At 51.8% G+C, this 22,182-nt stretch overlaps 1 protein-coding gene across 1 annotated transcript in view; it reads right to left on the reverse strand.

Moving 5' to 3' along the window:
* Nucleotides 1–22,182, reverse strand: part of WFS1 (wolframin ER transmembrane glycoprotein) — a 90,577-nt gene that overhangs the window by 24,030 nt on the left and 44,365 nt on the right. The window contains exon 4 of the mRNA XM_075346869.1: nucleotides 14,586–14,730. Coding sequence (XP_075202984.1) covers nucleotides 14,586–14,730 — 145 coding nt within the window. The remainder of the gene's footprint in view (nucleotides 1–14,585; nucleotides 14,731–22,182) is intronic.

Genomic DNA, 22,182 nt, shown 5'->3' on the forward strand with positions numbered 1-22,182 from the left:
CCTGGAATCCACTCAACCTGTTTTTACCTGGGGAATTATTCATTCTGGCTAAGAAAGACAAGAGAGAAGGAGTAAAGGTCCAGTCACACTAAGCAACTTACCAGCGATCCCAACAACGATAGGGATCGCTGGTAAGTTGCTAGGAGGTTGCTGGTGAGATGTCACACTGCGACGCTCCAGCGATCCCACCAGCAACCTGACCTGGCAGGGATCGCTGGAGCGTCGCTACACAAGTTGCTGGTGAGCTCACCAGCAACCAGTGACAAGCCCCCAGCGCCGCGTGGAAGATGCTGAGCTTGGTAACTAAGGTAAATATCGGGTAACCAACCCGATATTTACCTTGGTTACCACCGCACGGAGCTACACGTGCAGAGAGCAGGGAGCAGCGCACACTGAGCGCTGGCTCCCTGCTCTCCTAGTTACAGCACACATCGGGTTAATTACCCGATGTGTGCTGCAGCTAAATGTGCACAGAGCAGGGAGCAGCGCACAATGCTTAGCGCTGGCTCCTTGCTCTCCTAGTTACAGCACACATCGGGTTAATTAACCCGATGTGTGCTGCAGCTACATGTGCACAGAGCAGGAGCCGGCACTGACAGAGCGGCGGAGGCTGGTAACAAAGGTAAATATCGGGTAACCAAGGACAGGGCTTCTTGGTTACCCGATGTTTTTATTGGATACCAGCCTCCGCAGAAGCCGGCTCCTGCTGCCTGCACATTTAGTTGTTGCTGTCTCGCTGTCACACACAGCGATCTGTGCTTCACAGCGGGACAGCAACAACTAAAAAATGGCCCAGGACATTCAGCAACAACCAACGACCTCACAGCAGGGGCCAGGTTGTTGCTGGATGTCACACACAGCAACATCGCTAGCAACGTCACAAAAGTTGTTCGTTAGCAGCGATGTTGCTAGCGATGTTGCTTAGTGTGACGGGGCCTTAAGATTGATCCTCTGAGGGAGCAGCTGACACCACAGAGATAATGTGAGAAACCCAGATTTCCCTGGAAAAGGACTGCTGGAGGATTGTGACTCATCTCCAGGACATTCATGCCATTACTGGACTATTTTGTGTGGTGGATTATTTTATGGACCTTTTGATTTGCTTGGAATGAAGGGAATTTTGTTTACTTACCGTAAATTCCTTTTCTTCTAGCTCCAATTGGGAGACCCAGACAGTGGGTGTATAGCTACTGCCTCTGGAGGCCGCACAAAGAACTACACTTAAAAGTGTAAGGCCCCTCCCCTTCTGGCTATACACCCTCCCGTAGGAGTACGGATTCCTCAGTTTTAGTACCAAAGCAAGAAGGAGGAAAGCCAATAACAGTTTCAAAAACAAATTCAATCCGATAACAAGATCGGAGAACTTAAGAAACAACATGAACAACATGTGCACCCGAAAAACGAAACCCTAAGAACAAATAGGGCGGGTGCTGGGTCTCCCAATTGGAGCTAGAAGAAGAAGGGAATTTTGTTACTTACCGTAAATTCCTTTTCTTCTAGCTCTTATTGGGAGACCCAGACGATTGGGGTATAGCTACTGCCCTCCGGAGGCCACACAAAGCACTACACCAAAAGTGCAAGGCCCCTCCCCTTCTGGCTATACCCCCCCGTGGTATCACGGGTACTCCAGTTTTAGTGCCAAAGCAAGAAGGAGGAAGCCAACAACTGGTTTAAACAAATTAACTCCGAGTAACATCGGAGAACTGAAAAACCGTTCAACATGAACAACATGTGTACCCGCAAACAGCAAAAACAATCCCGAAGGACAACAGGGCGGGTGCTGGGTCTCCCAATAAGAGCTAGAAGAAAAGGAATTTACGGTAAGTAACAAAATTCCCTTCTTCTTCAGCGCTCTATTGGGAGACCCAGACGATTGGGACGTCCAAAAGCTGTCCCTGGGTGGGTAAAGAAATACCTCATGTTAGAGCTGCAAAACAGCCCCCCCCTACGGGGATGTCACTGCCGCCTGCAGGACTCTTCTACCTAAGCTGGCATCCGCCGAAGCATAGGTATGCACCTGATAATGCTTGGTGAAAGTGTGCAGACTCGACCAGGTAGCTGCCTGACACACCTGTTGAGCCGAAGCCTGGTGCCGTAATGCCCAGGACGCACCCACGGCTCTGGTTGAGTGGGCTTTTAGCCCTGAAGGAACCGGAAGCCCGGCAGAACGGTAGGCCTCTATAATTGGTTCTTTGATCCATCGAGCCAAGGTGGCTTTAGAAGCCTGCAACCCCTTGCGCGGACCGGCGACAAGGACAAAAAGTGCATCGGAACGGCGCATGGGCGCCGTGCGGGAAATGTAGATCCTGAGTGCTCTCACCAGATCTAGCAAACGCAAGTCCTTTTCATACCGGTGAACCGGATGAGGATAAAAGGATGGCAAGGATATATCCTGATTAAGATGAAACGAGGATACGATCTTAGGGAGAAACTCCGGAATGGGGCGCAGCACTACCTTGTCCTGGTGGAACACCAAGAAGGGAGCCTTGGATGACAGAGCTGCCAGCTCAGACACTCGCCGAAGCGATGTGATCGCAACAAGAAACGCCACTTTCTGTGACAGGCGAGAAAAAGAAACTTCTTTGAGAGGCTCGAAAGGCGGCTTCTGGAGAGCAACTAGTACTCTGTTCAGATCCCATGGATCCAACGGCCGCTTGTACGGGGGCACAATATGACAGACCCCCTGCAGGAACGTGCGCACCTTAGGAAGACGTGCTAGACGCTTCTGAAAAAACACGGATAGTGCCGAGACTTGCCCTTTAAAGGGAGCTGAGCGACAAGCCCTTTTCCAACCCTGATTGCAGGAAAGACAGAAAAGTGGGCAATGCAAATGGCCAGGGAGACACTCCCTGAGCAGAGCACCAGGTTAAGAAAATCTTCCACGTTCTGTGGTAGATCTTAGCAGAAGTTGACTTCCTAGCTTGTCTCATTGTGGCTACCACTCCCTGGGATAAGCCTGTTGACGATAGGATCCAGGACTCAATGGCCACACAGTCAGGTTCAGGGCCGCAGAATTCTGATGGAAAAACGGCCCTTGAGACAGCAGGTCTGGACGGTCTGGAAGTGACCACGGTCGGCCGACCGTGAGATGCCACAGATCCGGATACCACGATCTCCTCGGCCAGTCTGGGGCGACGAGTATGATGCGGCTGCAATCGGATCTGATCTTGCGTAATACTCTGGGCAAGAGTGCCAGAGGCGGGAATACATATGGGAGGCGGAACTGCGACCAATCTTGCACCAAGGCGTCTGCCGCCAGAGCTCTTTGATCGCGCGACCGCGCCATGAATGCCGGGACCTTGTTGTTGTGCCGAGACGCCATTAGGTCGACGTCCGGCACCCCCCAGCGGCGACAGATTTCTTGAAACACGTCCGGGTGCAGGGACCATTCCCCTGCGTCCATACCCTGGCGACTGAGGAAGTCTGCTTCCCAGTTTTCTACGCCTGGGATGTGAACCGCGGAGATGGTGGATGCTGTGTCCTCCACCCAATTCAGAATGCGCCGGACTTCCTGAAAGGCTTGCCGGCTGCGCGTCCCTCCTTGGTGGTTGATGTATGCCACCGCTGTGGAGTTGTCCGACTGGATTCGGATCTGCTTTCCTTCCAGCCACTGTTGAAAGGCTAGTAGGGCAAGATACACTGCCCTGATTTCCAGAACATTGATCTGAAGGGTGGACTCTTGCGGAGTCCACGTCCCCTGAGCCCTGTGGTGTAGAAACACTGCTCCCCACCCCGACAGACTCGCATCTGTCGTGACCACTGCCCAGGATGGGGGCAGGAAGGATCTTCCCTGAGACAATGAGGTGGGAAGGAGCCACCATTGTAGAGAGTCCTTGGCCGTCTGGGAAAGCGAGACTTTCCTGTCTAGGGAAGTCGTCTTCCCGTCCCATTGGCGGAGAATGTCCCATTGAAGTGGACGCAGATGAAACTGCGCAAAGGGAACTGCTTCCATGGCTGCCACCATCTTCCCTAGGAAGTGCATGAGGCGCCGTAAGGAGTGCGACTGGCCCTGAAGGAGAGATTGCACCCCTGTCTGTAGGGACCGCTGCTTGTCCAGCGGAAGCTTCACTCTCGCTGCTCGAGTATGGAACTCCATGCCAAGATACGTTAGTGACTGTGTCGGTGACAGATTTGACTTTGGAAAGTTGATGATCCATCCAAAAGTCTGGAGAGTCTCCAGCGTAGCCTGTAGACTGAGTTGGCATGCCTCTTGAGAGGGTGCCTTGACAAGTAGATCGTCTAGGTAAGGGATCACCGAGTGTCCCTGAGAGTGCAAGACTGCTACCACCGCCGCCATGACCTTGGTGAAGACCCGGGGGGCTGTCGCCAGACCGAATGGCAGAGCTACGAACTGAAGATGGTCGTCTCCTATCACAAAACGTAGAAAACGTTGATGTTCTGTAGCAATTGGCACGTGGAGATAAGCATCTTTGATGTCTATTGAGGCAAGGAAGTCTCCTTGAGACATTGAGGCAATGACAGAACGGAGGGTTTCCATCCGGAACCGTCTGGCGTGCACATGTCTGTTGAGCAGTTTTAGGTCCAGAACAGGACGGAACGAGCCGTCCTTTTTTGGCACCACAAAGAGATTGGAGTAAAACCCTCTCCCTTGTTCCTGAGACGGTACAGGAACCACTACTCCTTCCGCTCTTAGGGAGTCCACCGCCTGCCGCAGGACATCTACACGGTCTGGATGTGGGGAGGTTCTGAAGAACCGAGCTGGAGGACGAGAACTGAACTCGATTCTGTACCCGCGAGACAAAATGTCTGTCACCCACCGGTCTTTGACCTGTGACATCCAAGTGTCGTAAAAGCGGGAGAGCCTGCCCCCGACCGGAGATGCGGAGGGAGGGGACTGGAAGTCATGAGGTAGCCGCTTTGGAAGCGGTTCCTCCATTTGCTTTCTTGGGGCGTGATTGAGCCCGCCAGGAATCTGAGTTTCTTTGCGTCCTCTGAGTCCCTTTGGACGAGGAGAATTGCGTTTTGCCCGAACCTCGAAAGGACTGAAACTTCTGCTGCCACTTTCTCTGCTGAGGTTTGCTTGATCTGGGCTGGGGTAAAGAGGAGTCTTTACCCTTGGACTGTTTAATGATGTCAGCCAATGGCTCGCCAAACAGTCTATCTCTAGATAAAGGCAAGCTGGTTAAACATTTTTTGGAACCAGCATCTGCTTTCCAGTCCTTTAACCACAATGCCCTGCGCAAAACTACCGAATTGGCAGACGCCATTGAGGTGCGGCTGGTAGATTCTAGGACCGCATTGATAGCGTAAGAGGCAAACGCAGACATCTGCGAGGTAAGGGACGCCACTTGCGGCACCGCTGGATGTATGATAGCATCCACTTTTGCTAAACCAGCTGAAATAGCTTGGAGTGCCCATACGGCTGCGAATGCTGGAGCAAACGACGCGCCGATAGCTTCATAGACAGATTTTAACCAAAGGTCCATCTGTCTGTCATTGGCATCCTTAAGTGAAGCGCCATCCTCCACTGCAACTATGGATCTAGCTGCAAGCTTGGAAATCGGGGGGTCCACCTTTGGACACTGGGTCCAGCGCTTGACCACATCAGGGGGGAAAGGATAACGTGTATCCTTAGAACGTTTAGAGAAACGCTTTTCTGGATGAGCGTCGTGTTTCTGGATTGATTCTCTGAAGTCAGAGTGATCCAACAGAGCACTTAATTTACGCTTGGGATAGAGGAAACGAAACTTCTCCTGCTCTGCCGCTGCCTCTTCTGCTGAAGGGGCTGGGGGAGAAATATCTAACAGCCTATTGATGGCTGAGATAAGATCGTTTACCATGGCGTCCCCATCCGGGGTATCCAGATTGAGAGGGGTTCCAGGATTAGACGCCTGATCACTCTCTTCAGACACCTCACAGGGAGACTGATTGCGCTGAGACCCTGAGCAGTGTGATGACGTTGAGGGTCTTTCCCAGCGAGCCCGCTTGGGGTGGCTGGGGCAATCATCTGAGTCATTATACTCATCCTGAGAAGCCGGGGACCCCCTTGCAGTCTGGATTAAATCCAACTGCGGAGGATTAGAGGACATAGACCTCGCCGTGTCCATAGACTGAGCCCCAGGCATGGATTGCAAAGTTTCCAGGATTTTTGCCATAGTCACAGACATATTAACCGCAAAAACTGCAAAGTCTGTCCCTGACACCGGGGCAGGACTTACAAGCGTCTCAGCCTGGGTCACTACCTCTCCGGACTCCGGCTGGCGAAGCAGCACCGGATCTGAGCATTGCACACAATGGGGGTCATTGGAGCCTGCTGGTAGAGCAGCCCCACATGCAGCACACGCAGTGCACACAGCCCTAGCCTTGGCAGCTTTGCGTCTTGTGGATGACATGTTGCTGCCTCCTCAGAGCGATCTGGGGTATTCAGCCAGGAAGCGACCACACAGTGCAAGAAATCAATAAATATCTATGTCCAGTGACACAGTACACTAATACACAGTAAGGCACTAGAGGGGCCAGCTGAAAAGCCGCTTACCGCCCGCTTAAGAGCGGGTGTGTGGTCTCCCAAAGCCCCTCAGTCTAGGTCTCCCAGAGCCTTGCGTCCTTCCTCCAGCCAGACATGCATGTAATGGCTGCCGGCGTCCTGAGAGAGGAAGGGGGGCGGGCCCTGGGCGTTCCTGACCAAGAGCGGGAAGCCTGCTTGCCTCTGTGCCTAGTGAGAGGGCTGGAGCATGTAAATCAGGCTCCAGCCCTCGTCGCTGCCGTGAAACAGCGTCTCTCCCCTACCCTGATTGACAGGGTGGGGGCGGGAACGATCGGAGCTGCCGGCGTCCTAGGCCCAAAAGCCGGGGACTAGAGTTATAAACGCCGCCGCCGTAAAAGCGCGGTCGGCGTATCCCCGGCGCACCACAAGTCACAGCAGCGCCGCCCGGTCCAGTGAGGGTCGGCGCTGCGTTCCCAGAACACAAAGTCCCCCAGATAACTGTAGGAACACCAGCTCAGTGTACGGTCCCCGGCGCACTACAACACCCAGCCAGCCCGGAGTGTGTCTGTGCCTGCCGGGGACACAGAGTACCTGTATGATGCAGGGCCCGGTCCCTGATGGTACTCCTGCTCGGCATCCACCAGGTGCTATGGGTCTGTGGATGGAGCCCGGCGTCAGAGCTTTGAGGCCGGCAGGATCCCACTTCCACAGAGCCCCCAAGGGGATGTGGAAGGAAAACAGCATGTGAGGCTCCAGCCCTGTACCAGCAATAGGTACCTCAACCTTACAACACCATCCAGGGGTGAGAAGGGAGCATGCTGGGGGCCCTATATGGGCTCTCTTTTCTTCCATCCGAACTAGTCAGCAGCTACTGCTGACTAAAATCTGTGGAGCTATGCATGGAATGTCTGACCTCCTTCGCACACAAAGCTAAAACTGGAGTACCCGTGATACCACGGGGGGGTATAGCCAGAAGGGGAGGGGCCTTGCACTTTTGGTGTAGTGCTTTGTGTGGCCTCCGGAGGGCAGTAGCTATACCCCAATCGTCTGGGTCTCCCAATAGAGCGCTGAAGAAAAGGAATTTACGGTAAGTAAACAAAATTCCCTTCTTCTTTTTCGCTCCTAATTGGGAGACCCAGACAGTGGGACGTCCAAAAGCAGTCCCTGGGTGGGTAAAAAGATACCACATGAACGGGCTGTCAGACAGCCCTTTCCTACAGGTGGGCCACCGCCGCCTGAAGGACCTGTCTACCTAGGCTGGCATCTGCCGAAGCGTAGGTATGCACTTGATAGTGTTTGGTAAACGTGTGCAGACTCGACCAGGTAGCCGCCTGGCACACCTGCTGAGCCGTAGCCTGATGCCGCAATGCCCAGGACGCACCCACGGCTCTGGTAGAATGGGCCTTCAGTCCAGATGGAATCGGAAGCCCAGCAGAACGGTATGTGTGAAGAATTGGTTCCTTGATCCACCGCGCCAGGGTGGATTTGGAAGCTTGCGATCCCTTATGCTGACCAGCGACTAGGACAAAGAGCGCATCAGAACGGCGTAGAGACGCCGTGCGAGAAATGTAAATCCTGAGTGCTCTCACCAGGTCCAACAGATGTAAACCTTTTTCAAATTGGTGAACTGGATGCGGACACAAAGATGGCAAAGTGATATCCTGATTGAGATGAAAGGAAGAAACCACCTTGGGAGAAAACTCTGGAATTGGACGCAGTACTACCTTGTCTTGGTGAAACACCAGGAAGGGAGATTTGCAAGATAACGCCGCTAGCTCGGACACTCTTCGAAGAGACGTGACCGCCACAAGAAAAACTACTTTTTGTGAAAGCCGAGAAAGGGAAACCTCTTTCAAAGGCTCGAAAGGCGGCTTCTGGAGAGCAATGAGAACCTTGTTTAGATCCCAGGGTTCCAATGGCCGTCTGTAAGGAGGAACGATATGACAAACTCCTTGGAGAAACGTGCGTACTTTAGAAAGCCGTGCCAAGCGCTTCTGAAAGAATACGGATAGCGCGGAGACTTGACCCTTAAGAGAGCTAAGCGACAAACCTTTTTCCAACCCAGACTGCAGGAAGGAAAGAAAAATTGGCAATGCAAATGGCCAGGGAGAAAACCCCTGAGCCAAGCACCAAGCTAAGAATATCTTCCACGTCCTGTGATAGATCTTAGCTGAGGATGGTTTTCTAGCCTGTCTCATTGTGGCAACAACTTCATGAGATAAACCTGAGGCCGCTAGGATCCAGGACTCAATGGCCACACAGTCAGGTTCAGGGCCGCAGAATTCAGATGGAAAAACGGCCCTTGAGACAGCAAATCTGGACGGTCTGGTAGTGCCCACGGTTGGCCTACCGTGAGATGCCACAGATCCGGGTACCACGACCTTCTTGGCCAGTCTGGAGCGACGAGAATGGCTCGATGGCAGTCGGACCTGATTTTCCGGAGAACTCTGGGTAACAATGCTAGAGGTGGGAACACATAGGGGAGTCGGAATTGCGACCAATCCTGAACCAAGGCGTCTGCCGCCAGCGCTCAGTGATCGTGAGACCGTGCCATGAAAACTGGGACCTTGTTGTTGTGCCGTGACGCCATCAGATCGACGTCCGGCGTCCCCCAGCGGCAACAGATCTGCTGAAACACATCCGGGTGAAGGGACCATTCTCCTGCGTCCATGCCCTGGCGACTGAGAAAGTCTGCTTCCCAGTTTTCCACGCCTGGGATGTGAACTGCGGATATGGTGGACGCTTTGCTTTCCACCCACGTCAAAATCCGCCGGACTTCCTGAAAGGCTTGGCGACTGCGTGTTCCCCCTTGGTGGTTGATGTACGCCACTGCCGTGGAATTGTCCGACTGAATCCGAATCTGCTTGCCTTCCAGCCATTGTTGGAAGGCTCGCAGAGCAAGATAGACTGCTCTGATTTCCAGAACATTGATCTGCAGGGTGGACTCTTCTTGAGTCCACGTCCCCTGAGCCCTGTGGTGGAGAAACACCGCTCCCCACCCTGATAGGCTCGCATCCGTCGTGACCACTGCCCAGGATGGGGGTAGGAACGACTTTCCCTGTGACAATGAGGTGGGGAGAAGCCACCAATGCAGAGAGTCCTTGGCAGTCTGAGAGAGGGAGACAGTCCTGTCGAGGGACGTCGATTTCCCATCCCATTGGCGTAGAATGTCCCATTGTAGAGGGCGCAGATGAAACTGCGCGAACGGGACCGCCTCCATTGCTGCTACCATCTTTCCTAGGAAATGCATGAGGCGCCTCAGTGAGTGCGACTGGCTCTGAAGGAGAGATTGCACTCCTGTCCGTAGCGAACACTGCTTGTCCAGTGGAAGCTTCACTATCGCTGAGAGAGTATGAAACTCCATGCCAAGATAAGTCAGAGATTGGGTCGGGGTTAGATGAGACTTTGGAAAGTTGATAATCCACCCGAAACTCTGGAGAGTGTCTAGCGCCACCTTCAGACTGTGTTGGCATGCCTCTTGAGAGGGTGCCTTTATAAGCAGGTCGTCTAGATACGGGATGACCGAGTGACCTTGCGAGTGCAGAACAGCTACTACTGCTGCCATGACCTTGGTGAAGACCCGGGGGGCTGTTGCCAGACCGAAAGGTAACGCTACGAACTGCAGGTGTTCGTCGTGTATGACGAAGCGTAGGAAACGCTGATGCTCTGGCGCAATCGGCACGTGGAGATACGCATCTTTGATATCTATTGATGCTAGAAAATCTCCTTGAGACATTGAGGCTATGACGGAGCGTAGGGATTCCATCCGGAACCTCCTGACTTTTACGTGTCTGTTGAGCAACTTTAGATCCAGGACGGGTCGATACGATCCGTCCTTTTTTGGGACCACAAACAGATTGGAGTAAAAACCGTGACCTTGTTCCTGAAGAGGGACGGAGGTCACCACTCCTTCCGCCTTTAGAGCGGCCACCGCCTGCAACAGAGCATCGGCTCGGTCTGGTGGTGGAGAAGTTCTGAAGAAACGAGTTGGCGGACGAGAACTGAACTCTATCCTGTACCCGTGAGACAGAATATCCCTCACCCAACGGTCTTTGACGCGTGACAGCCAAATGTCGCCAAAGTGGGAAAGCCTCCCACCGACCGAGGGTGTGGGAATCGGAGACTGCAAGTCAGGAGGACGCCGTCTTGGCAACGGTTCCTCCGGCTGTCCTTTTTGGGCGTGACTGAGACCTCCAAGAATCTGAGCGTCTCTGGTCTTTTTGAGTCTTTTTTGACGAGGCGAATTGGGACCTGCCCGGTCCTCGAAAGGACCGATAACCAGACTGACCCTTCCTCTGTTGGGGTTTGTTTTGTCTGTGTTGCGGTAAGGATGAGTCCTTACCCTTGGAGTGTTTGATGATTTCATCCAAACGCTCTCCAAACAATCGGTCACGAGAAAAAGGCAAATTGGTTAAGCACTTCTTGGAATGAGAATCTGCCTTCCAATGTCTCAACCACAGGGCCCTACGCAAAACAACGGAGTTGGCTGACGCCACTGCCGTGCGGCTTGTAGCGTCAAGAACAGCATTAATCGCGTACGACGCGAATGCCGCCATTTGCGAGGTCAATGGTGCTACCTGCGGGGCAAATGCACGTGTAACTGAGTCGACTTGCACAAGCCCGGCTGAGATAGCTTGGAGTGCCCATACGGCAGCAAAAGATGGCGCTAACGACGCTCCAATCGCTTCATAGATGGATTTCAGCCAGAGCTCCATCTGCCTGTCAGTGGCATCTTTAAGTGCCGCTCCATCTTCAACTGCAACCAAGGATCTAGCTGCAAGCCTGGAAATTGGAGGATCCACTTTTGGACACTGGGTCCAACCCTTGACCACCTCAGGGGGAAAAGGATAGCGTGTATCTTTAAGCCGTTTAGAAAAACGCCTTTCCGGATAAGCGTGGGGTTTCTGGATTGCGTCTCTAAAGTCAGCGTGGTCCAGAAAAGTGCTTAATGTACGCTTAGGATATCTGAAATGGATTCTCTCGTGCTGCGAAGCTGACTCCTCTACAAGAGGAGCTGGTGGGGAAATATTTAACATCTTATTGATGGACGCTATAAGATCATTAACTATGGCGTCACCATCTGGTGTATCTAGATTGAGAGCGGTCCCAGGATCAGAATCCTGATCAGTTACGTCCGCCTCATCACCCATAGATTCATCTCGCTGGGATCCTGACCATTGAGATGAATGTGAAGGCCCCTCATAGCGAGCCCGCTTAGGTTGCCTGGGGCCATCGTCCGAGTCAGAGTCTTCACCCTGAGATGTATGTGCCCGTCCCGGAGCTTGGAGGTAATTCAGCTGAGGGGGACCAGGGGGCAATGATTGCACAGTGTCCGTGGCCTGAAGTACAGGCCTAGCTCGCAATGTGTCAAGAATTTGTGACATAGTGAGAGACATTCTGTCAGCAAAAGCTGTAAACTCAGTTCCTGTCACCTGGACAGCATTCACAGGTGGTACACCCTGGGTCACGTCCAGCAGAGGTCCCGACTGTGCAAGTGCCGCAGGGGCCGAGCACTGCACACAATGGGGGTCAGTGGAGCCTGCCGGTAGAAAAGTCCCACATGCGGTACAGGAAGCATATAATGTCTGTGCCTTGGCACCCTTGCGTTTTGTGGACGACATGCTGTTGGCTCTCTGCAATGTGAGAGAGTCTATAGCCAAAGGGCGACCAGCGCTATGCAGTACAAAGTATTTGCAGGAACAAAATACTAAGATTACTACTGGCACAAGAGGGGGTGAGCCCTGAGGGCTGCTTACCGCCCGCTGAATAGCGGGTAAGAGGCGCAGAATTCCTTGTCTGGGTCTCCCCGGCTCCCCTCTGCAGCTCAGCGTGTCAGCAGGAATGGCTGCCGGCGTCTGTGGAGAGGGGCGGTCCGTGGGAGTTCCCAAACAAAAGTGCGGGAAACAGTGTCCCCTCTGTGCCTATTGTGAGGGCTGGAGTATGTAAAAACGACTCCAGCCCTCAGCGCTGATGCACTGACCAGCGTCCCGCCCCTCTCCTGACTGGCAGGTCTGGGGGCGGGAACGAACGGAACTAGGCCGCAAAAGCCGGGGACTCGAGTTATCAGCGCGGCCGCCGTAAAAGCGCGGCCCGCGCTGAAGTCCACGGCGCACCACAAGTGCCAGCCGCGCCGCAGTCCCAGCGGCCGGCGCGACCGTTTCCCAAAAGTGTGCCTGCTTCAGCGAAGCTGAATGAGGCCATGGCACAAGCGCCGCAGCGCTGATGTCCCACTACAACACCCAGCATGCTGCGGTGTGAGCGCCAAATGCACGGGGACACAGAGTACCTTGAGGAAGCAGGGCCATGTCCCTGATGTACTCCGCTCCATCCAGCATCTTCTCCAGGGGTTGTAGATGGAGCACGGTCTCAGTGCCTGGAGACCAGTAAATCCCACTTCACCCAGAGCCCTGTAAAAAGGGATGGGGAAGGAATCAGCATGTGGGCTCCAGCCGCCGTACCCGCAATGGGTACCTCAACCTTACAAACACCTCCGACATACAGTGGGGTGAGAAGGGAGCATGCTGGGAGCCCTGTATGGGCCCTCTTTTCTTCCATCCGACATAGTCAGCAGCTGCTGCTGACTAAAAACAATGGAGCTATGCGTGCGTGTCTGACCTCCTTCGCACAAAGCTAAAACTGAGGAATCCGTACTCCTACGGGAGGGTGTATAGCCAGAAGGGGAGGGGCCTTACACTTTTAAGTGTAGTTCTTTGTGCGGCCTCCAGAGGCAGTAGCTATACACCCACTGTCTGGGTCTCCCAATTAGGAGCGAAAAAGAAAAAGGATCTTTGGATTGTTCACTCATCACTTGCTCTGTTGATTGTGTGATATAGGAAAAGGACCCAGTGACAACCAGGATTTCATGTTCTTAGAACACTTTATGATGTACGAATAAAGCTACAGTTTTATGGAAGATCAGAGTGCCGAATTTCTTCAATTTATTGTTGACGCCAAACAATTTTCGTGCACCTGTGGATCCATCACATGTACAAGTGAGCTCTCTTCCATCCCCCTTCTGCTCCCATCCTCCGACAGCGGCCGGGTACTGAACATCCAACTCCCAATCAAATCAATAGGATGGGAAGTAACCACCCGCTATCAAAAGCCAGGGAAGCCTCAACATTTCCAGTTACCTGCTGCTGCCGCCACCGGCACTGTGATCAGCTGATCAGTGTGTGCATGTGGTGTCAGACCCCGGCCGATCAGGCATTGGTAACCTTTCCTAAGGATAAGCAATCAATGTTAATGTAATGGACAACCTGTTTAACCTTGTGAGTAGAAAGCAGAGCCGGCAGACATGAGGCGGAAAATAAATTGCTGCCCAGCAAATCTGTCGGCAGAATACAGGTGAACATGGAAATATTTTCCTCCACTTACTCTATTACTGGATTTTTTTTTTTTTATGTATCACAAGCAGTGATTGGATGACCCAGACTGTTAAAGTCCGGATCCACGCGGTTTCAAACCTAGCTGAGGACCCGGGCTTGGGATTCTCAGGGAATCCCGGCTAATGATCCGGGTCCAGCACTCGGGAAATAGAGGAAAAAATAAAGAAAGTAAGAATAAAGCAATCGCTTGATACTTACCGACTCTCCGATGTGGCTGTAACTGCTCACTCTTTTTCCGGGTCCACTCATTAGCCTCATACATATTCACTGCTTCCCCCGCCCACTGGCAGTCCTGGCGTCTGTGATTGGTTGTAGGCAAACGCTATCACACAGGAAGGAGGCGTGTCTGACTGCAACCAATCACAGAACCTGTTTGCGAGTCACTATTGTGATGTAAACCCAATCACAGACGCCAGGACTTCCTGTGGTCAGGGAAAGCAATGAATATGTATGAGAAATAATGTGAAGCCATGGAAGTAGATTGAGCGGCCATGGGAGCAGACACAGCCACGCCGGAGTCTCAGTAAGTATGAAACACTTGCTCCAATACCCCTGACCCTTCTACCACCATTTTTACACGCCAGATTCTGGTCCCTATAGACTTATATGGGAACCAGCGTCCACCCAGACACCTGGGATCAATTTCCGGATTTTTTTAAATCCGGTTATATTTGCCGATCCTGGTTATCTGAGAGTCCGCCCATCACTAATGATAAGGTCTAATATGAGCTTAGTTTGCAGCGGGCGCTCACCTCTTCTGTCTGCCAAACATCTCCGCAGAAGCTTCACTGCGTCCCTCCGACCTTGCTTAGCGGCCTGGATAAGCCAGTCCACTGCAGCACAGCTGTTCACTTCTTCATCCTCCTCTTCTGCGAGCTTCAGGTAGTATTTTCCAATCTGCAAAAATATTAAGTAATTACGGATAATATAGGCTGCATTCATAGATGCGCGTTTTTTGTTTTTTCTTTTGCCACAGTCACAAAAAAGAAAGTGTGAACACCGCCTAATAGACCATAGATGACTATGGGCCAAAGTTGCCCATAAACCTTCAATAACCATCAGCTTACGGCTATTGTCCTCAACACTCATTCACATGCATGACTGGCCTGACTGAGTGAGCATGTTTCCTCTACATGGAGAGGACTCATCTTGGGAACAATGGATCAGGCATAATGAACCAACATGCTCGATCCTTTTTAACACTAAAAAACTTTTTTTTTTTTTTTTAAATCTGCCCTTTCTGACCAGAGATGAAAAAGATAAAAAAGGTATTCTAAAACCATGGAAGTTCAGCAAGACTACTGCTAAACATCGGAGAACGGATGGCTGATTTTACCTTCATGATCCAGCTAGTGGCCATGTTACATGGTTACACTTACTGCCCAAATCAGAAAAACATACTATTGCTTAAACCAGTCTTTTATATTTAATGTAATTTAAAAGAAAAGTTTGCTTTTTATACAATTAGAAGAAAAAAAAATGAATTGGGCCCTTTCTGTACTAGTCAGTATTTTTGAATAACGTACAGTATGGTGCAAAGGGGCGAGCATCCAATTTATGATTCAATTTTCTTTTCTTAGATGTGCCACCTTTAAAGGAAATCTGTCACCAGGTTTTTGCTCCCCCATCTGAGAGTAGCATAATGTAGAGACAAAGACCCTGATTCTAGTGATGGGTCATTTACTGAGCCGTTTGCTGTCATTTGATAAAAATCAGTGTTTTCTCCGCTGCAGATCTAGCAGTTATACAGAGCTCATGAATATGCTGGACTACCTGTAGCACGCCAAGTAGTCCTGTAATGATAATCTACTGCAGATTAAACAGTGACTTTAATTTTGGTGTGATCTAACCCTGTAAGTTTCTGCTGTAAAATCAATAAACACTTTTTTTTTTTAAAACTAAGATTTTTTTTCAAAACTACGCTAAACAGCTTTGTAAGTGACACACCGCTGGAATCAGGGTCTCTGTCCGTACATTATGCTGCTCTCAGATTAAGTGGCAAAAACCTGGTGACCGATTCCCAGAAGAAAGACTATGGCTTGTCCAAGTCACCATAGCTATTTAGACGGACCGTGCCCCTCCAGTGGGATTGCATTGTTGGCAAACAAGAAGTCTGGGAACGGACCAAAGGGTGATGGAAAGGAGAAGAAAGGGGAAAAAAAAAAGAGAATTTTGTTTACTTACCGTAAATTCTTTTTCTTATAGTTCCGTATTGGGAGACCCAGACATTGGGTGTATAGCTTCTGCCTCCGGAGGACACACAAAGTACTACACTAAAAAGTGTAGCTCCTCCCTCTGAGCATATACACCCCCTGGATAACCAAATCTAGCCAGTTTAGTGCAAAAGCTGAAGGAGAATAGCCACCCACAAGTAGAGATAGGGCAAGAACCGGAACAACCGGAGCCTCTGTCTACAACAACAGCCGGTGATAACACGCGGAACAAGAAACTGCCAACAGGCAACAGGGAGGGTGCTGGGTCTCCCATTACGGAACTATAAGAAAAAGAATTTACGGTAAGTAAACAAAATTCTCTTTTTCTTTATCGTTCCTATGGGAGACCCAGACATTGGGACGTCTCAAAGCAGTCCATGGGTGGGAATAAACAGTAAACTGAGAAGTAGGCGGAACCTAACTTCACAAATGGGCGACCGCCGCCTGAAGGATGCGTCTGCCCAAGCTCGCATCTGCCGAAGCATGAGCATGCACTTGGTAGTGCTTCGAAAAGGTATGCAGACTAGTCCAAGTGGCAGCCTGACAGACCTGCTGAGCCGTAGCCTGGTGCCTGAAAGCCCAAGAGGCACCGACAGCTCTGGTCGAGTGTGCCTTGATCCCCGGCGGGGGAGTCACCTGAGTACACTGGTAGGCATCGGAAATGGCCGACCTAATCCAACGAGCTAAGGTCGGCTTAGAAGCCGAGAGGCCCTTACGCCGACCTGTGGTCAGCACAAAAAGAGAGGTGCACCGCCTAAGAACAGCGGTGCGAGACACATAGATCCGGAGCGCCCGCACCAGATCCAGAGTATGCAACGCTTTTTCAAAGCGATGAACAGGAGCCGGACAAAAGGAAGGCAGGGAAATGTCCTGGTTAAGGTGGAAAGGAGAAACCACCTTAGGGAGAAAGTCCGGAGTCGGACGGAGAACCACCTTGTCTTGATGAAAAACCAAAAAAGGTGACTCCGAAGAGAGCGCAGCCAAATCAGAAACTCTGAGGGAAGTTATGGCCACTAGAAAGACCACCTTCTGTGAAAGACGAGACAAAGAAACCTCCCTAAGAGGCTCAAAGGGGGGTTTCTGCAAGGCCGTGAGGACCAGATTGAGGTCCCAGGGATCCAAGGGCCGCCGGTAAGGCGGAATGATATGAGACGCGCCCTGCATGAAGGTGCGCACCTGAGCCAGTCGGGCGTTACGCCGCTGGAACAACACTGACAGAGCAGAGACTTGTCCCTTGAGGGAATTGAGGGATAGTCCTAGCTGCAGACCGGACTGTAGAAAAGACAGGAGGGTCGGCAAGGAAAGAAGGGAATTTTGTTTACTTACCGTAAATTCCTTTTCTTCTAGCTCCAATTGGGAGACCCAGACAATTGGGTGTATAGCTATTGCCTCTGGAGGCCACACAAAGTATTACACTTAAAAGTGTAAGGCCCCTCCCCTTCTGGCTATACACCCCCAGTGGGATCACTGGCTCACCAGTTTTAGTGCCAAAGCAAGAAGGAGGAAAGCCAATAACTGGTTTAAAGACCAATTCAATCCGAGGAAACATCGGAGAACTGAACCATACCACATGAACAACATGTGTACCCGAAAAAACAGAAAAACCCAGAGAAAACAGGGCGGGTGCTGGGTCTCCCAATTGGAGCTAGAAGAAAAGGAATTTACGGTAAGTAAACAAAATTCCCTTCTTCTTTGTCGCTCCATTGGGAGACCCAGACAATTGGGATGTCCAAAAGCAATCCCTGGGTGGGTAAAAGAATACCTCATGATAGGGCCGTCAAACGGCCCTCTCCTACAGGTGGCCAACCGCCGCCTGAATGACTTATCTACCTAGGCTGGCGTCTGCCGAAGCGTAGGTATGCATCTGATAATGCTTGGTAAAAGTAAGTAGACTCGACCAGGTGGGTGCCTGACACACCTGCTGAGCCGTAGCCTGGTGCCGTAATGCCCAGGATGCACCCACGGCTCTGGTAGAATGGGCCTTCGGCCTTGAGAGAACCAGAAGCCCAGTAGAACTGTAGGTTTCAAGAATTGGTTCCTCGATCCCCCGAGCAAGGGTGGATTTGGAAGCTTGCGACTGTTTACGCCGACCAGCGACAAGGACAAAGAGTGCATCCGGGTGGCGCAGGAGCGCCATGCGGGAAGTAGAACCTGAGTGCTCTCACCAGAACCAACAGATGCAAATCTTTCTGAAATTGATGGACTGGACGAGGACACAAAGAAGGTGAGGTGATATCCTGATTGATATGAAAATGGGATACCACCTTAGGGAGAAATTCCGGAACCGGACGCAGAACTACCCTGTCCTGGTGAAGGACCAGGAAGGGAGTTTGTATGAGAGCGTTGCTAGCTCGGAAACTCTCCTAAGAGACGAGACCGTTACTAGAAGGCCACTTCCCGTGAAAAACGGGAAGGGAGACATCCTTCAAAGGCTCGAAAGGCGGCATCTGGAGAGCAATTAGAACCTTGTTCAGATCTCAGGGCTCTAACGGCCGCTTGTACGGAGTGCTGAGAAGACAAACTCCCCGTAGGAACGTGCGTACCTGAGGAAGTCGTCGTTTCTGAAAAAATACAGATAGCGCTGAGACTTGTCCCTAAAGGGAACTGAGCGACAACCCATTTTCCTACCTAGATTGCAGGAAGGAAGGAAACATAGACGATGCAACCGGCCAGGGAGAAACACCCTGCGCCGAGCACCGAGATAAGAACATCTTCCACGTCCTGTGGTCAATCTTGGCGGACGTTGGTATGCTAGCCTGTCTCATGGTGGCAACCACGTCCTGAGGTAATCCTGACGACACTAGGTTCCAGGACTCAATGCCACACCATCCGGTTGAGGGCCGTAGAATTCAAATGGAAGAATGGCCCTTGAGACAGCCAGTCTGATTGGTCTGGTAGTGCCCCCGGTTAGCCTACCGTGAGGCACCACAGAACCGAGTACCACAACATCCTCGGCCAATTTGTAGCGACGAGGATGGCGCGGCCGCAGTCGGTCTTGATCTAGCGCAGTACTCTGGGCAACAATGCCAGAGGTGGCACCTAAGGTAGCTGGAACTGCGACCAATGCTGAACTAAGGCGTTTGCCGCCAGAGCTCGATGATTGTGAAACCGTGCCATGAAGCTGGCACATTGTTGTTGTGCCGTGACGCCATTAGATCGACGTCCGGCCTCTGTCAGCGGCGCCAGATCTCCTGAAACCCGTCCGGGTGAGGAGACCATACTCTTTCGGCCACACCTCAGCGACTTAGGAAGTCAGCTTCCTAGTTTCCACACTTGGGATGTGAATTGTGGATATGGTGGATGCCGTGTCTTCCACCCACATCAGAACCTGCCGGACTTCCTGGAAGGCTTGCCGGTTGCGCGTTCTTCCTTGGTGGTTGATGTATGCCACCGCTGTGGAGCTGTCCGACTGAAGTCGGATATGCTTGCTTTCCAGCCGCTGTTGGAAGGTTTGTAGGGCAAGATACACTGCTCTGTGTTCAAGAACATTGATCTGAAGGGTGGACTCTTGCTGAGTCCACGTACCCTGAGCGCTGTAGTGGAGAAAAACTGCTCCCCACCCTGATAGACTCGCGTCTGTCGTAACTATCGCCCAGGATGGGGATAGGAAGGACCTTCTTTTTGACCAAGAGGTGGGAAGAAGCCACCACCGTAGAGATTCCTTGGCCGCCTGAGAAAGAACGACGACTCTGTTGAGGGACGTCGACTCCTCGTCCCATTGGCGGAGAATGTCCCATTGTAGTGGACGCAGTAAAACTGCGCGAAAGGAACTGCCTCCATTGCTACCATCTTACGTAGGAAGTGCATGAGGCGTCTCAATGTGTGCGACTGGTTCTTAAAGAAGAGCTTGCAGCCCGTAGTGAATGCTGTTTGTCTAGCGGAAGCTTCACTATCGCTGAGAGAGTAAGAAACTCTATGCCTAGATATGTTATCGATAGGGTCGGGGTCGGATCTGACTTTAAAAAGTTGATGATCCACCCAAAACTCTAGAGAGTCTCCAGCGCAACGTTCGGGCAGTGTTGGCATGTTTCCTAAGAGAGTGCCTTGACAAGTAGATCGTCTAAATACGGGACCACAGAGTGACCCTGAGAGTGCAGGACTGTGACTACTGCTGCCCTGACCTTGGCGAAGACCAGTTGGACTGTCGCTAGCCGGAAGGTAGAGCTACGAACAGAAGGTGTTCGTCTCCTATAACGAAGCGTAGAAACGCTAGTGCTCTGGATCAATCGGCACGTGTGGATAAGCATCCTTGATGCCTAATGATGCTAGGAAATATCCTTGGGACCTTGAGGCGATGACATGGCGGAGGGATTCCATCCGGAACCGCCTGGTGTCCACGAGCTTGCTGAGCATTTTTAGATCCAGAACGGGACGGAACGGCCCGTTGTTATAGGTACCGCAAAGAATTTGGGGTAAAAACCGTGACCTTGTTCCTGAAGAGGAACGGGGGTCATCACTCTTTCTGCCTATAGAGTGCACCCTGTTTGCAGAAGAGCAGCGGCCCGGCCGGGAGGTGGAGAAATTCTGAAGAATCGAGTTGGAGGACGAGAAGTGAGCTCTATCCTGTACCCGTGAGACAGAATGTCTCACACTCAATGGTCATTGACCTATGGCAGCTAAATATCGCCAAGGCGGGAGAGCCTGCTACCGACCGAGGCCGCAAGTCATGAGGAAGCCGCCTTGGAAGCGGGTTTTCAGACTGTCGCTTTTTTGGGCGAGACTGAGCCCGCTAAGAATCTTAGCTCCTCTGATCCTTTTGAGTCCACATTGGACGAGGAAAAATGGGACCTGCCCGAGCCTCGAAAAGGCCGAAAACCCCGACTGCCTCTTGCTCTGTTGGGGTTTGTTGTGTCCGGGCTGAGGAAAGGATGAATCCTTACCCCTGGACTGTTTAATGGTTACATCCAACGCTCACCAAACAGTCGGTCAGCAGAAAAAGGCAACTGGTTAGGCAACCCTTTTTTGGAAGCAGAATCTGCCTTCCATTCACTTAACGAGCAGACCAGGCTCTGCTTAAAAACACGGAGTAGCGGAGGCTACCGCCGCACGGTTCGCAGAGTCCAGGACAACCTGAATCGCGTAAGAAACAAATGCAGACATTTGAGAGGTTAAGGATGCCACCTGCGGCACAGATGTACGTGTAACCGTGTCAATCTGTGTAAGACAAGCTGAAATAGCTTGGAGTGCCCCAAGGGAGAGAATGCCGGAGCCAACGGTGCGCCGACAGCCTCATAGATGGCTTTCGACCAGAGATCCATCTGTCTGTCAGTGGCATCTTTGAGTTTGCAGTTCCATCTCCCACTGCAACTATGGATCTAGCTACAAGCCTGGAGATTGGAGGATGCCGCTCGGGACATTGGGTCCAGTCCTTGACCAAGTCAGGGGACAGGGATAACGTGTATCCTAAGCCGTTTGGAGAAGCGCATATCTGGATAAGCGTGGTGTTCCTGGACTGCCTCTCTGAAGGCAGAGTGGTCCAGAAAAATACGTGAAGCTGACTCCTCCACTGGAGGAGCTGTGAGAAATAACCCACATTCTATAGATGGACGCTATAAGATTATTTACTATGGCGTCACGATCAGGTGTATCCAGATTGAGAGCGGTCTCAGGATCAGAATCCTGAGCCGCTACTTCCGCCTCATTACACAGCGAGTCCTTCTGTTAGGACCCTGATGAAACCGAGGCCGCTCATAGTGAGCCCGCTTAGGCTGTCTGGGACTGACGTCCGTGCAGAGCCGTGACTCTGGGATGCGTGTGACATTCCCGGAGCTGTTAGTTATTCACACTGAGGGGGGCCATGGATCAATGATTCAACAGTGCCCATATTGTGAGAGACATGTCCGGACTGCTAGGCTTCTAGTATCATAGCCATAGTCTCAGAAAAACTGTCAGTAAATACTGCAGACACCGTCCTCATCCCCTGGCCATTAGTGCATACAATGGGAGTCTATGTAACCTGCCGGCCGTATAGCCGTACATGCTGTACCAGCTGTATCTGATAACTCCTCCGCATAATCCAGGAGGGTATATACAACGTGCGACCAAACAGTGCAATGTATATAGTACAAGCATATCTATAAGTGCACTTCTGCACTAGTGGGGTTAGCACCACAGGTGCTGCTTAACGCTTGTTGCA

This window comes from Anomaloglossus baeobatrachus, chromosome 1 (assembly GCF_048569485.1).
Source record: "Anomaloglossus baeobatrachus isolate aAnoBae1 chromosome 1, aAnoBae1.hap1, whole genome shotgun sequence".
NCBI classification, from domain to species: Eukaryota; Metazoa; Chordata; class Amphibia; order Anura; family Aromobatidae; genus Anomaloglossus; species Anomaloglossus baeobatrachus.